The sequence below is a fragment of the Ailuropoda melanoleuca genome, chromosome 5 (assembly GCF_002007445.2).
Source record: "Ailuropoda melanoleuca isolate Jingjing chromosome 5, ASM200744v2, whole genome shotgun sequence".
In the NCBI taxonomy this organism is placed as follows: Eukaryota; Metazoa; Chordata; class Mammalia; order Carnivora; family Ursidae; genus Ailuropoda; species Ailuropoda melanoleuca.
In genome coordinates this window covers 102,460,459-102,477,185 of record NC_048222.1, presented here as the reverse complement: position 1 = coordinate 102,477,185, position 16,727 = coordinate 102,460,459, and the positions used below count along the sequence as shown (strand labels likewise).

Genomic DNA, 16,727 nt, shown 5'->3' with positions numbered 1-16,727 from the left:
TCCTCAAGAGCAGGAATCCTGTCTTAGCCAGTATTTGTTTTCTTATTACCCAGCACAGTCTGGCCATATAACATGCGGTAAATAAATGCTTGATAATTGAATAAATGATCTTCAAAGGAAGAAACTATAATAATCTCAACTATTTATGAACTTATGAGACATGAATCTTTTTTAACTTCTTTCAAACATTCATTATGTTAGAATATTCTAGAAAATTTTATTGGGGTATTTGAAGATGCCCAATAAATAATGCCTGTATTCCTGGCCAAGTTCTAAACTAGTGGACATATAAGAAATAGGAGTTAGGGGTGGCTCCTGAGTGGCTCAGTAAGTTGTGTCTGACTTTTGATTTCAGCTCAGGTCTTGATCTCAGGGTCGTGAGTTCAAGCCCCGCATTGGGCTCCGTGCCGGGTGTGGATAACACTTAAAAAAAAGAAAAATGAGTCAGGGAATGAAAATGCCACCGTCATATTGCTGATAAGCCACATTCTTGTGTATCAGCTGAGGTCAGAGAGCTGGTTACTAACTATCTGTCCCCTTGGATAGATCATGGGATGGCCCGTCAGAAGGGGGGTTTGAGTCTGAAGGACAGACTCCCTTCTCGAGAGTAGAGAGGAAAGAAACCAGCTGCTCCGTGAGCCCCTATCCTTCTCCACCCTGTCTACAGCACAGCATCACGGTCTGTTACCCACTGACAGGCAACCGCCTCTATCTCCAAGGGGAGAGGAAGACGTGGGGCAAAAAGGACAGGTGAATTTAGGGAAAGAGAATCCTTTCCTTCTAACACTCCTCAGTTTTTGTACCTGTGACCCATTGGGCTTACCTATTATCAAGATCGGGTTCCCCCTTCCTCTGGCAAGGAGATCAGCAGATTCCTGGCAACCATGCTCCCCCTATCCTTAGTCTGTTCCTCCTCCCACTGGAACCAAACCCCCAATTCTTTGATCCTTCTCAGACTATTGGGGAGCATTGTTGAGTTTGCCCCTAGAAGGCTCTGAGATAGATTAGAATAATTCATTAATAATCTGTTCCAAAGGCACACTGCAGTCAAGGTTGAAAGTTCATGTCCTCATCTGTTTCCCATTCCGAATTCTTTTTAAGTATGATATCCAATACAACTGATCAGAGTTTTTGCATTGGGATCAAATAACAGAGTTAAGATACTCCGATAAAAAAAATACCAGCCATGTAAGTGTGCGCCATCATAGAGATATATAGTGTCGTGAATAAGGTGAATTCCAAAACCACACCACCTGGGTAAAAATCTCGGTTACCTCTGAGTGACCTTGGCCAACTTACCTAACCTCTTCGTGTCTCAGTTTATCTATAAAATAAATAATCATAGCACTACTTTGTAGCATTGCTGTAGCTGTTGACTAAATTCATGCTTGTAAAGTGCTTAGAACTAGTACCTGGCACCTAACTAAAACGTATTCATCACTTAAAAAATAAACCTCCTATTGTGAAACTCTTGGAGAATTTTTAAATTCAGAGATTCAGGCCTCTGGCAAGATGTGAAAGTTCAAGGCTATAGTCCCATATCAAATTATCTTGGCTTGTGAGTTAACATTAAAAGAATTTGAAGCCCTCCCCAGTTTCTTATATTTTTGGTCTTAGCCCAAGAGGTTGTCCATGCCTGTGTGAGCTGGGGAGCCTTCAGCAGCTACGGCTTGGGGCTCGCTCTCGCGAGAATGCGTGAGGCTTCCCCAAGTTACATTGGCTTAATATAAAGTCACTCGGGGCGCCTGGCTGGCTCAGTCGGTAGAGCATGAGACACTTGTTCTTGGGGTTGTGAGTCGAGGCCCACGTTGGGTGTAGAGATTACTTTAAAAAAATCTTAAAAAGTGTCAAATTTCTCTTGATTCTCACTTGAGTCTAGAATCTTAAGACACACAAGAATATAAAATATCAGCCTTTATCCACTAGATTTGGAAAACACGCTTCCCATCCCAGCCCTCAAGGGACTAATCCTAGGCAGAATTATTCCCAGCACTTGATTTTTGCCAAAAAAGAGGGATGGAGGATGGAGAGCATCACCTTGGTTTTGGCTTTAGTTTATGCCAGTTGTTTTGATTCTAAGACCTTTGCAGTTAAATTCAGTGGGGAGAGATTGCCTGTCAGGAGGCTGCCTTGGGACCTCGGGGGGCTTGGGGAAGCGCCCCTTGAACAGACCAGCTCCTCTCAGGAGGTAGCCCCTGAGGCGCTCTGGTCTTCCTTCCGAGGGAGCACTTGGCAGTGGTGGCCGCCGGTCACGGGTGTGTCTTTGTTCTCCTTCCTGCAACGGAGCCCTTGTTTCTGGCATGTCTGTGCTGAATGGTGCGGACACCATGTTGAGGCTGGAGCGGTTGCAGTGCCTGGGCAGGGGCACTGGGATCTGTGCACACCCTGGTTTCCATGGCTCCCTGTGGTAGACTCACTTAGGCTTCTGGAACCTACTTCTTAGAGAAGGCTTTTCCCTTTTAGCCCGCCTGTTTCAAGTGGAGCATTGTTCTCAGCAGATTCTTGGAAGGGAGCTGCTGTTGACATTTGGGAAGCTTAGGGCCTGGTGGGGATAGCACGTCGGCCGTGAGCCACTCACTGTTCCCTTCAGGTTGTGAGTGTGCCCTTCTTTCTCTGCAGTTGTGGGCTATGCCTCCAGGATGTGCTTGGCTTCTCCTGGCCCCTCTTCTTCCCAGAACGGCTCAGTTGAGTTTCTAGCCATTTAATCAGCTTCTTTTGTTGGTCTTTTTCTTTCTCTAACACCTGTAAAGCTGCTACTGTTTTTTGGAATTGGTTCAGTCCTTTTTTTTCTTTTCTTATTCTTTTTGATGGGGATTATATATATATATATATATATATACACACATATACATATACATATACACACACACACACACACACACACCCTTCTAGATGTTCCTCTAGGTATTTTCTTGTGAGTTCTCCTAAAGGAAAAGAGATTAAAATCAGTAAGTTCTGGGTCTGCTGAAAGCATCTGTTGTTCAAACAAATCTTCTCTTCCCTGTGTTGAGTCTTCCACAGGAGATGCTTTCCTATCATACCAACATCTAAATCGGGCCTGGGGTCATTCTGTCTCGAGAGTCTTGCCTGGTTCTCCTTTAATGGGTTTCCGCTTCTTGCTGTGCCTTCTCTTAGACTGAGTCCTACTTCTATAAACTTCTCAAACATGGTCCCCCAGGGCACGGGGCGTAACTGTGTCTCTACCTTACATGCTCGGAGCATTCTGCTCTGATCTGCCTGTCCCCTGCACCCCTGAACCTGTCCAGGTCTTAGGTAGTAGTCCTGGGGATAGGTGTCTCAATCCTCAGTTGCTGTGGATTCTGCACCTGGTTTTAGAAGTGTGTTTCTCCGTAACTCCTGTAATGGAAGCCTGGTTCCTTCGGAGGGAACAATTCCTGTCTGCAGAGGTCTTGCTTTTCTTCTTTTATTCCATTTTTTTAAAGCTCCAGTAAGCACAAAGATCTGTCTCCCTCATTTCAGTTAGCTACCAGGCTATCTCCATCTCTCCGTTTGTCTGTTGAGCTGGACCTTTGAGGTCTTGTTTTCTCATTCAAGTTTTGTCTAGTTGTTCTCTAAGAGGTTAGTCTTTCTGTTAAGGGGAGCCCTCTCTTCCTCCTGCTTCATCAGTCTGTCTTTTTTGTTCTGTTTTCAGTTCATCTTGCTCTGAGAGGAAGACTAAACCATGTTTCCCTAACCTTCTAGCACCTCTTTGATGTCCAGGGTGAACTGGATTGTTCCAAGGACAGACCTTAGTGTTTGTTTTCTTTGTGCATGCAGTAATTCCGTCAAATTGCTTCTCTGCCTCAACCCAAGCTGAGAGCGTATCTTCTATCTTATAGGCTTATTGCTTCTTTATCTGTAGAATCTGCCATCTCTCTGGGTATCTGTCATTTTGGATCTTGAGCATCTAAAGCAGCGGTTAGCATTTAGATGATTAATAAATCTAGAGCTAGTGAGTTGGGGAGGAACTTCTGAGTCTGTGGACCAGCCCACATGAATTTAAGCTAGACTCTTTCATAGTTCCAACTCTCCGCCATGAAGATAATGCATAAAAAAGGAACAGAATTCAGAGCAACCTGTCTGTACTGTCTGCATGGAATTGGACCCAAGAGTTTCTTCGAGATCTGACTATAAAAGCAGATGGTCCAGCTCCGGAAGCTCTCTCTATTGTGAGGGGATCCTTGACTAGGACATCTTTTCCTTTTCCTTTTTCCTTCTCCCCTTTCCTTTCCTTTTCTAGTGGGGAAGCATATACACCATAAACTACCATTTTAAGTGTGCAGTTGAGTGGCATGAAGTACATTCACACTGTCATGCAATCATTACCACCATCCATTCTAGAACTTTCTCATCTTCCCCAACTGAAACTTCTACCCACTACGTAACAACACCCCATTAACCTCTCCTCTCAGTCTCCCATGACCATTATTCTGTTTTCTGTCTCTATGAATTTGACTATTCTGGGGCCCCCCTCATATAAGTGGAATCACAGAATATTTGTCCTTTTGTGTCTGGTGTATTTCACTCTGTTATAATGTTTTCAGGGTCCATCCGTGTTGTAGTATATGTGTCAGAACTTCCTTCTCTTTTAGGACCGAATAACATTCCATTGTATGAATGCACCATGTTTTGTTTGTTCATTTGATCATGGATGGATTTCGGGTTGTTTGTACTTTTGACTACTGTGTATACTGCTGCTATGGATTTGGGTGTACAAACATCTGTTCGAATCCCTCCTATCACTTTTGGATATATACCTAGAAGTAGAATTACTGGCTCATTCAGTAATTCCATGTACGATATTTTTTGAGGAACCACCATACTGCTTCCCACCACATCAGCCTTTCTTCCATAGCCATGGTTGATTTTTTGCTGTGGTTATGCCTGTTCAGGTAAAAGCTATGCCCACATTGCTCAAGGTCAAGCTACCACCGTCTGCATCACAAATCCTGAACTTTTGCCGAGCCTGGGCCCAGGGTCAAGGCCTGAGCCAGGCCTTCAGGACCCACTTGCCATTTGCTTAAGGCCCAGCAGCATCCAGTTGTCTAAAAATAGCTGCTTGCCTTTGGATCAAGCCACCATATGCTACATGACCTACTGAGGTGAAAATCCCACAAGGCTCTCCTGAACTGCCCGTCCAGCTTGTAACAGTTAAAAGCCAGCTCCCCGAGTGCCAAAGCCAGAGTGTTGCACAACATAAGCCACTGTCACTTGGTCCAACGAAAAGTCACGTATCTAAGTGTTAACTTGTTCTCTACATTGCTTTTTGTCTGTCTTTCAGGGTTTCCGGCACAATTCAGGAGGGTAGAAGGTTGTGGGCAACAAATGGCTCTTCTCCCTCTTTTTGGGTTCTGAACCAAATGTGAAACAAGACAGAAAGAATTTGAAGTGTTTAAGAAACAACAACAATAACAACAACCCTCTTCTCTTAGAAACCAAAGGAGTGCGGAAGAGGAGTTTCCTCTCTTCCAACTTTGATGTGGGAAAAATGCTTCCCAAAATCATTTAAGTTATTTTTTAAGTGCATTAATTGTGAATGAACAACGAAAAACAATAACACCCCCTTCGGAAGGTCTACTCTGTGTCCTGCGTATCTCGTTTAGTACTCATAATGTGGCTGTGAACTCACTAATTCTATTTTATCAAAGAGGAAACTGAGTCTTAGGCAGGGTAGGGGATGGCCCTAAGGTTTTGTGGCTGGGGTTTCATCTCAAATTAATGGCAAAGCCTTTTCTAAAAAAGATGTGGATAAGAGAAAATGCAACACATGTGCTTTAAACCCTCTTCCCTTAAAACAGAAAAATGAATTTCAGCCATTTCCTGGGTTTTTACAGATATTGTAGCGAGGGGTCTGGCAACGTAGGTGAATTTTGTTTCGGTGGTTAAGTATCTGAGGATTAGCAGGGCAGTGGTTATGGGGAGGGCTGAAGCCCAGTTGCTATTGAAGGGTGAAAGCAACCCCACAGTGCTAATAACTCCGCTGAGCCCATCTGTTGTGCAGGAAACACTAAATTAGGAGTTTGGTTATAGAGCATGGCTGTTGTGTGGAAGGGACCCAAGAAAGTGCCTGTTTTATGCAAACTCATTTGCTGTATAGACTGTATTGTACCTAGCACTGTATGTGTGGGCCACTGTCTGGAATGGTCTCATGGCTTATACAAAATCTAGGTGCCCACTGACACACATGCTGGCATTAAGACATTTACCTGGAAAAGAACCTTTAAAAGTTAGCATCCAAAATTGTGGAAGGGGAGAAAAGTAAGACCTAATATTGGAATTTATCTATAATTGTTTTATATGTTCCTTAAATATTCCTTAAATGCAAGGTTTCTCTGTGTGGTCATTACTGCAGATGCCCTAATTTCAAGGCTCTTGATCATTCTGTCTGGATCAGTATATTACAGAGTCTCATATACTTTTGTTAGGATATTGGTTTATTCTTGTTAGTGGAAGTCCTCTAAGATGGTAGGACTTGAAGTCAGTCATTTCCTTTCCTCTTTACTTGAACACTATCCCCCCAAATCACACTCTGCCCAGGCCTCCTGCACAAAGACCAGTTTCTTAGCAAGAAGAGAACTAGGTGATTTCTTCTCTCTTAGATCCAGTTAACTAGAGTCATAACACAAAACCATGGGAATATAAGCCATTACAAAAGGGGGTTTTTAACACTGCCGTTTTTCTGGACGATTGCATTATCTCCTGGTAGGGTTTTCTAATACGTGTTTCCATGGCGAAGAACTTTCCAGCTTTTAAATTAAGAAGAAGTAGACTTGGTCTGTTCTGATTTACTTAGAAAAAAGTACTGACCTGTGTTAAAAGACCTGCTATTTTTTATTCTGGTTTCCACTAGCTAAACTTGGGACCTTTGATAAGTCATTTAACCCCACCAAACCACATTTCCCCCCAGCTTCTACAAGGGAATAATACCATATACTTCATGTGGAAACTACCAAGAAATTATTTTATTTTCTAGCTATAAAATTTACGAACTAATTTGTTAAAGTGGTTTGAGGGGTTTGAAAAGTAGAGAAGTAGGTTTCCGTTTTCCTTTTATAGCCTGCCCAGGCACACACTCTTGGATGAGGGGCTGTCCCACCGTCATAACAAACGTGCTCAGCTGGGGCCCTTTCAGAGAGAATTTAATCCGTGTGTGTGTGTGTGTGTGTGTGTGTGTGTGTGTGTGCGTGCGCGCGCGCGCCCGCGCAGCGCGGTTGCCCCAGGTGGCTCATGTTTTGGTTATAGTTTACTTTCTTAAGTCAAGATCACAATAGTTTTGTTCTTTTGATAAGGACACGAACGTTCAGGGGCGCCTGGGTGGCACAGTGGTTAAGCGTCTGCCTTTGGCTCAGGGCGTGATCCCGGCGTTATGGGATCGAGCCCCACGTCAGGCTCCTCTGCTATGAGCCTGCTTCTTCCTCTCCCACTCCCCCTGCTTGTGTTCCCTCTCTCGCTGGCTGTCTCTGTCTCTGTCGAATAAATAAATAAAATCTTTAAAAAAAAAAAAAAGGACACGAACGTTCAGATTGCTCTTTGAGAAAAATTGGCCTGCTTCAGGGACGGTTTAGAGGTGCTGGGACTCCCCCTTGTGGGACTCTGAAATGTTCTACAACAAATGAAACAATATCGTAGTTTATTTTTGTTATGCTTCCAGCTAAGAGAGGAATTTTACTTAAAATGGTAAATTATAAATTCATCTAGAAACTTACCAAGAATGACAAAATACTGGGCTTTGTATTACATCAGATCACTGTGCAAATTGGATTGTTTGTGTTCAAAAATCATAATTTTGAGCTTATAACATTTCAACATTTGAAGAAATATTTCAGGTAAGAGAATTACCTTGTGAGGTTAAGGCCTATAGTTGAATTGCTGTAAATTTTCAAAAATCATAACTATTATAAATACGTATGTTGAAAATGTGTTGATATGGGTTTTTCTTTAAACTTTTTTTTTTTGAAGTTTTAGGTTAGAAGTACAGGTCAAGTGACAGGTTTTGGTATATTCTTTTTTTTTCTTTTTTTTTTTTTGTAGCCATTGTTTGTTATTTTTAGTTTCTTGCCGGTTTCAAGCTTGCCTTTTTCAAGCGAGAATCTATGGTGTGTGCTCACTTCTCTTCATTCACTAATTGCATATTGCATTAAGTGGTAGGCATTGTGGTAAAAGCATCAAACAAGGGGCTTACAGTCTTCTGGGGAAGACAGACCTTGAGCAGGTTGTTATATTATAATGAGAAATGTTAAGGAAGGTCAGGGAAATGTGCTGTGGGTGTAAGTAATGGGCAGTTACCCCAGCGGTTAGGGAAAACCTTGGTGAAGGGGATGTTTAAGCTGGACACGAAGATTTAGCTAGATAGAGGATTTGGGGTTGTGAATTCACAGCAGAAGAATACATACAGTCTGAGCAGAGCAGAAAGTAGACCAGTGAGGCTGGAGCATGAATAAGGAGGTAGAGACTGGGCAGATGCCTGAGTTTTGAAGCTGTCGTGAAGGATGTGGTCTTGGAATGGTTTTGAGCAGATACTGGTGTCACCTGATTTGCATATTTGTAAACTCACTCTTGTTGCAAGGTGGAGACTGGAATGGAGAGGGCAGAGGTAGACACGGTGGTGGGGGGGGGTAGGAGGGGGACTAGCCTCCCTCCCCCTTCCTCCCACGAGGACAAGCATCCCTCAACTTTTCTGTAAAGGCCTAAAGAGTAAATTTTGGCTTTGCAGGCCATGTGATCTCCGTGGTTTAAGTACTCATCTCTGTAGCTGTAGCATGAAAGTAGCCATAGACAATACACAAAGGAATGAACAAAGCTGGGTTCCAATAAAACTTTATTTACAAACACAGGCAGTGGGCTGGATTTGGCTCATGGGCATAGTTTGCTGACCCCTGATCTCCAGGGTATTAGGAAGGAAGAGAAGTGAATGGATTCAAGGGTACTAAGGAGATGGGGTCAGTATAACTTGGTTATGGATTAGTTTGAGAAGGGTAAGTGAGGAGGTGGACTGAAGTTGGTTTGCAGGTTTCTCTCATGAATAACTGTATGAATAATGGCGCCAGGACAACATGCACAGCAAGGGTAGCTGTCTGGGTGGGTGTGAGCACTCAGGAGGTTGCCCGCCCATCAGCTGGACATGGGTATGTGGAGAGGTCTGAGCTGGAGACAGAAGTGTAGGCAGCTTCAGTGTCTCTTCCCTAGAGAGAGAGAGTGAAGAGGGTAAAAGACAGAATAACTCCAACATCTTGAGAGGAGAGGGGGAAGAGCCACAAAGGAGGAGCCAAAGAGGAAGGAGAAGAGCCAAGAGAAGCACAAAGGGATAATGGGGTTAAATTGGCAGAAGAGTTGGGCAAAATGAAAAGTGTCTATTGGATTGGGGTATAAGGAGGTCATTTATAACTTTGGTTAAAGCAATTTCAGAGAGTAGTGGGCTTTTCTAAAAATTTTTTTTTTAATGTCTTTGATGGTGGGACTCCTTTACAGAAAGACAAATTCAGAAATCTAGTTCTTAGTTCTTCCTTAAGATTTTAGGTTCAGGGGTGCCTGGGTGGCACAGCGGTTAAGCGTCTGCCTTCGGCTCAGGACGTGATCCCGGCGTTATGGGATCGAGCCCCACATCAGGCTCTTCTGCTATGAGCCTGCTTCTTCCTCTCCCACTTCCCCTGCTTGTGTTCCCTCTCTCACTGGCTGTCTCTATCTCTGTCGAATAAATAAATAAAATCTTAAAAAAAAAAAAAAGATTTTAGGTTCAGTTTACAAATGATATTGTTCTGTTTAAGTCTAGCAGATCTAGCAATTATTTTTTAAAAGAGTTTTTGGTTAATATTTGGTCCCATTTACAAGCTTGATTAAACTTCTAAACAGTCTTTACTGCATTTTAAAATGCATTGTATCTTATTCCAATTTTGGTACTTTAATTTCTGAATGACAATAGCAGTAGTTAAAAATGTTTTTAACGAGGGGCGCCTGGGTGGCACAGCGGTTTAAGCGTCTGCCTTCGGCTCAGGGCGTGATCCCGGCGTTATGGGATCGAGCCCCACATCAGGCTCCTCCACTATGAGCCTGCTTCTTCCTCTCCCACTCCCCCTGCTTGTGTTCCCTCTCTCGCTGGCTGTCTCTATCTCTGTAGAATAAATTAAAAAAAAAAAATCTTAAAAAAAAATGTTTTTAATGTAATGTTTTTAACGTAATTCTTAAATCTAACAAATTAAACACCACTGTGGTGCAGTTGTACTCAATACTAAGTCTTCCTGGAGTGGATAAATGCTTACCCACAATTAAGTCAGCCAAGGGTTTGGGGAATGCCTTCTTACCGTACTGAGATTTCCTGGTGTCCTGACTGTGGCTGCCAAGTTGAGTGCCTTTTTAAATTTTATAATCACTATGCCAGACACACCAAACTGAACAAAAAAGGAACTCTCCCAGCTTAGGTTGTTTGAATTTGCATGCCTCCCTACCTGACTTCCCTGAGCCTTCACTGTCGGCAGCCCCCATCCTCCCACCCAAATGGCTGTGTTCCTGGATTGGGGTTTGCGTTTCCTCCTCTTAAAGATATGCCAGTTATCAGCCCACGTGGCTGTTAAGATCTTTGAACTTGACGAAATTCTGCATTCTCTTCATTTACTTTAGTCTCTTCCATCCATAGCTCTTTCACATGTTAAAAATGATAATGATGGCTTGTGGAATTTTAGACCTCTCTGAGTGTTTTGTCACCACTTCTAACGTCATTCTACTTAATGGAGGGCAGACATAAGAACGGTTAATTGGCTATTACTAGGTGAACCTACTTTGAAATGTAAGACTCCTGTGTTGAAACAGACTGTTCAAAAAGTATAAGAAATGCCAAACTACAGTGTTCCTGTGTATATTTAGAACATATTTATCTCCTTACTGCCATAATAGGAATTTTCATGTTGCCCAAGGGAGAGCTTATGATTTCCATTAGAATGTAAGCTCAGTGACAGATCTTCCTGTCTTACTCATGTTTATTTCCAGCTACTAGAACCCAGCATTTAGCAGATACTCAAATATGTATTACATGAATGAATGAATGAATGTCCTGAATAAATGATAGATTATTTACTTCGAATATGAGATGAACTTCTTGCCTTTTTTAAGTTTTTTCCCCCCTTTTTCCTTCTTTTAGGCAGAAACCACTAATACTAGCCTCTTGCAAGTGCAGCTGGAATGCAGTTTACATAATAAAGTGTGTCAGCAGTTAAAGGTAAAATAAAAAATTCAGTGTTTTTATCCTTTCTTTCCAGCCTCTTGGCTTGGAAATCAAAAATAAAATGACACATTCTGCTTTCAGAAATATACATGCCCTTACCATACATAGTGCTTTTCTTTTTTAAGATTTGAAATCACAAAGTTGGGATGATTTTTTTTTTTTTTGAGTTTTTCCCTTTTTTCCATCCCTCCAATCTCAGAGTTGTTATATGGAATCTGACGATGTTTTGCGGCTACAAATGAGCATAATTGTAACCATGGAAAACTCCTCAAAAGAATTTGAAGAAAACACACAAGATTTGTTAGATCATCTTTCTATTATTTATGTAGCTACAGATAAATCTGAAACCTCAGGTAAGGTGAAATGTTTTAAAATTTTTATTATGATATATTTGATTAACCTGCATCATCATTCTTACAGCATTGACTTGTGATTGTATCACTGCAATGCAAAGACAAAGAGCCTTTACTTTCATTATGAAGAGATTGAAACAGTAACTGGTTCTCAATCTGCAATCGCTAGTTAAGGCTGTATTATTTTGGAGTAAATTAAGTGGCAACCATGAACCATTCTGAGTTTCCTTGGGAATAATTTTTCTTGGCATTCTGGAGATAGTAAACAAGTTAAATGGGCACAACAATCTAATATAAACATTCACAGAGTATTTTAAGTCTTGTGTCCCTTGTTCCATTGTTACTGATTTGCAGAAGCTCAGTTAAATCATGTTTCGTACTTTTAATAGTTGATTGGGTGCTGGCTCTTCCTGGATGCCTGGCAAGTTAGGGTAGCGTGAATTTTAGTGTTCATTTCTATGAATTTTGTCTTTGAAAATATGTGTCCTGTGTACCAGAAACTACCTGGTGCATCAGTTTAAGTTTCTAAGAACTTTGGTAGGCAACATATATTCTATGGTCCGTGACATTTATAATGTAGGGTTTGCTATTATCCATTGGTTAGCAAGACTGTTCTGGTATATATGTATGTATGCGTATATATATGGTATATATGTGTGTTTGTGTGTATATATATGTACATATATATGTACTTGCACGTATGCCTCATATCATATTCATTTCATATTCATATCATTCATATTCAGAGAAAGAATTGGTAACAAAGTATAATTTTATTTGGGAGTCTTAATTTTTGGTGAAGCATCATTGACTTTCCATTCCCCAGAATTGGTTATAGTAGTAATGGTTCAGCAGGAGAGCTGCCCTGTCCTTGGGTTCATAGTTTTGGTGATTCTCAGGATGGCCAAGTGGACAACAACATAGAGAACACCCCTGTCCCATGGGGAGCACTTTTGGTGCAGGTTAAAAGGAAGGCTATGCTTTGAGATCCCAGGGTTTTGTTTTTCCTCAAATATGATGATCTCAATAAGGAGATGAGGGGCTGTGTAATAAACAGGAGGACACAGCTTTTTTAAAGCTGTCCAGTGGGTTAGCTACGGCCGGAGGAGTTACAGTAGGACCCTAAACTCAGAACTTCTCCCCTGGTAGTTCATCATCATTTAGAAATCCTATCTTGGTAGGTCAATCTTTTTTGTATGGGTCTTTTTTTTCTTATGACTTATAAGAATACCCAACAGAAAATAGCTCCCAGTTTCAATTGTAGTGTAGAAAAATGAGTCACAGTTTGTATAGAAATGTGTAATATGGTATTTTAACTACTATATTAAGGTGTGAGAATGAGATGGCCCTTTGTTTTAATCTCATTGCTCTGATTCTTTTGGACAGATGATTCGGCAGTAAATATGTATATATTACATTCAGGAGACAGCCTTATTTGGATACAGGTAATTGTAAATGCTTACATAAAGTAAATTTTAAGCTGACAAGTGTGTGTTTAATTGCAGAACATGAGGATTTTTCAGGAACCAGATACTTGTCTCAATTCTCTTTCACATTAATTTACGCCCATTTTCCCTTGCTTGAACCCATATTAGGGTGAAGGTTGTCAGCACACCCTTCATGCTGCTATAGACACGTGCTGAGCAGTTGCTTGTCTGCCAGTCTGAGCCACTTAGTCCTTTTAGCATAGTTGATTCAAATTGGATAAATCCTCACCCAGCTGAGCATAGTAATGTGGATTTTTTTTTTTGTAGGACGTAAATCATTTGTCACAGAGAGATGCCCTGTCTCTGCAGTTTGAACCAGTACTCCTACCTACTTCTACAACGAACTTTACAAAAATCGCCTCTTTCACTTGCAAAGGTACAGATTTTTAAAATACCGGAGATTGTCTTTCTGTTTTCATTATCTACTCATGATCATTCTTTCTGTGAAATGACTTAGAACAACAGAGTAATAAGCAGGGTTTTCAGAAAGTGAATGGGTTGTTTGATTATAATTCTGCAGCCTTAAAGAGAGAATGACGAGAAGAATGATCGTTGATGCTACTTTTATTCTGCCACACGTGTAGGATTTTGCATTGAAAGCTTAACTGAGTTGGTGATTTGAAAGAGCAGGATGTAGATGTTTGGTGGAGGGCCTGCTTCCCCAGATAGAGAGTTCTCCTGCCCCAGTTGTGTTTCTTGGTGCAGAATGCAATGCAGATCTAGCGAGTATAAACCCAGTCCTCTCTTTGGGTTCTTATTTATTTACGGTAGAGTTCTGTAAAGAAATGCAAATGGTTTTAAACATATGAAAACATGCCCTGCCTCACTTATATTTCAAGAAATGTTAACTAAAGCAACAAGTGAGATATAATTTACTACTTAGATCAATAAAGATAAAAACGTTCATATTCTGTGTTGGTAATGATTAGGGGAAAAAACATGTTTTTGACAAGAGTATAAACCAATGTAGGCTTTTTTGGGAGGGAAAATTGACAAGCTTGAAAATTTAAATGCATGTAGATGCCCTTTGATCCTTAGCTCTACGCCAAGGAACCATCTACAGATAGACTCATATACGTGTGCACAGCTGTAGCTACAGAAACGTGCACTGTTGGTGACAACGGAGCAGTGTCAACACCTGTCGATAGGAGGCTGGCAGAATTGTCGGGCATCTCCAGGAGGGTGTGCCCTGCAGCTTTTAGGAGGCGTGCGTGCCAGCGCCGTGTGCACCCTTGGTGTTTTTTAAAGGGGGGGGTCTGTGTACTTGGATATGCATAGAACACTGGATGGGTGTGTAAGATCTGCCAGCAACTGTTTCCTGTAAGATAATTGGGAACTCGGGTGAACGGTAGACTTTATTTTCACATTTTTGTTAGTGTTTGAATATTTTTGGGAGCTGTATATGTAGCTTAAGGAAAAAAAAAGACTAGGGGAACCTGGGTGGCTCAGTCAGGTAAGCTTCTGCTTTGAGCTCAGGTCAAGCCCTGAGTCAGGCTTCCTGCTCAGTGGGGAGTCTGCTTGTCCCCGCTCCCTCTGCCCTTCCCCCCCCTTGCGCTCACTCTCTCTCTTTCAAGGAAATAAATAACACCCCCCCAAGACTTGCATATTTGTATCAGAGTTAAGAATTCAGTACCAGTGTCTTAATATTACAACCTAGCTCAAGGAAAGCTTAAAAGTGTTGTTTTGATAATTCACCGTGTTTTGGACTTCATTCCTATTCTACTGTGAAGCTCCATCTTGCTGTTTTGGTTGTCTTCCTTTCTTGCTCATGCCTCCACATGCTCCTCTTTACCCCACCCAGCTGAGCTTCATTTTTCACTTTTGTCATCCCTGGCAGAACTAAAGACTTTATTTATGGTGAATGCAGATCTTTGTAAAGAGAAGCCATAAAGTGTTCACTCTCTCTTTTTTTTTTCCCCAAAAGAAGAAATGAGAGGTTGGTTTAAAAAAGGGGTGGATGGGGAGGGGGTGGGGGTGGAAGACACCATATTCTAGATGATTGACCATAAGCCAGCAGAGAAAAAGATACGAGTGTTTGAGAAAGGATTTTACCATTGATATCTGATGCATTGTTTTAATGGAGACTGAAAAGTGAAGTCATTAGAAAGTTATAAATAAAACATAGATCTTGTTTTTGTTCAAGGTAATGAAAGAAAAGATAACTTAATGCTTCACATTTATTTCTTTGTGTCTCAAAACAGCTACGTCATGTGACAGTGAAATTACAGAAGACATGAAGAAAATGAAAAATACTTCAACACTAAAAGCATGTCTCTCCTCTCCTGTGGTTCAAGGGTAGGGTGATTCCACTTCCCCTTAAATCATGTGTTTATTTGTTTTCATCTTGCAATGATTTAAAAATATAACTGGTAAGATGTGTATGATTCTCTCTCTCAGAACTTGCCTTCCATACATTAACACTGCTAACAAGCAGCGGAAGGGCTGATTGCAGAATGGGAGAGAGGAAACAATGATTCAGTTTGGGGCCCGGGTCCTGGGCTGGGGAGCCAGATGTGGGAGAAGGAAGGGGAGGTGCCTTTGGGTCCTGGTGTTGCCCTGGCGGCTCCGTGTGCTGGCCTGGTCCTGGCCTGGTCCCTATCCTCTGGCCTTCAGATGCTCCACCAGTGGGCACGAAGGTTGAAGAAGGCAGTCTCGAAGCTTGTTTCCTAGCACTACTAACCTGCACTCTCTGACATTTTACGACGCTCCTCTCTTTGCACTCCGAGGCACGTTGAGTGCTGCCGATTGTCTCACACTCTGGGCTGATAGCATGCATGTCCTATGTTCACAGGTATTTTAGAATGGACTCCTCGGCAACCCAGTTTCACATAGAGACTCACGAGAACACTTCCGGGGTTTGGTCAATGTGGTACCTCAACCATTTCGACCGTAGCGTTGTATTAAAGGATGTGTTTGTTTCCAAGGAGACCAACCACATTTTAAAGGTACGTGTGGTATTTTTAATCAGGTTTTAGCCTATTTTAAGCTTTGTTTAAGGTCAGATGCCATGAAATTAATATTTACAAAATTTCATTTTTACTTCTGATTTTTAAAACAAGTATTTTTCTCTTAATGTTTTCAGAGTTACTTCTGGGATCTGTTTATTTTTTTAAACTGTTGTTCAAGGAGCGCAAAGGGACCAAGATATATTCTTAAATGATACTTGCTCTTACTGTTGTTCAAAAAGATTACAATGTATAATTTATACTAAAATGATTGTGTTTATTAAAAGTAAGCCTGATTAATGACAAAATAGACTTTTTCAAAATACCACCCATGAAAATTTCAGGATTACTTTTGTGAGATTTAAAAACAGTAGCATACGAAACATTGAAACCTGTCATTTATATAAAAGCATTTCAATCTTTGTCCTGGAAATAAGTGAGTTTAAATTATATTTTTAAAAGTACAGAAGAACATTAGTATCATACTTTATAACGGTCTTAATAATAATTAGTGTTAGGAAAAGTAATTTCTCTTGCCTTTTTTTCTTTTTAGATTCTGAATTTCACTGGCCCTTTATTTCTACCTCCAGGCTGTTGGAATATATTTTCTTTGAAACTTGCTGTTAAACACATTGCCATAAACCTATTCGCCCATGTATTTTTGACTACAAACACAGGTGCCGTGTTTGCAATACCTCTACAGATTTACTCAGCCCCAACCAAGGTA

General features: G+C 41.3%; 1 protein-coding gene across 1 annotated transcript in view; it reads left to right on the top strand.

Annotated features, from left to right (window-relative positions):
- Nucleotides 1-16,727, top strand: part of TMEM131L (transmembrane 131 like) — a gene marked incomplete at its 5' end in the record, with an annotated part of 156,097 nt that overhangs the window by 94,951 nt on the left and 44,419 nt on the right. Inside the window, 7 exons of the mRNA XM_034661733.1 lie at nucleotides 11,132-11,209; nucleotides 11,415-11,568; nucleotides 12,955-13,013; nucleotides 13,323-13,431; nucleotides 15,257-15,350; nucleotides 15,847-16,000; nucleotides 16,554-16,724. Of these exons, the coding sequence (XP_034517624.1) occupies nucleotides 11,132-11,209; nucleotides 11,415-11,568; nucleotides 12,955-13,013; nucleotides 13,323-13,431; nucleotides 15,257-15,350; nucleotides 15,847-16,000; nucleotides 16,554-16,724 (819 nt within the window). The remainder of the gene's footprint in view (nucleotides 1-11,131; nucleotides 11,210-11,414; nucleotides 11,569-12,954; nucleotides 13,014-13,322; nucleotides 13,432-15,256; nucleotides 15,351-15,846; nucleotides 16,001-16,553; nucleotides 16,725-16,727) is intronic.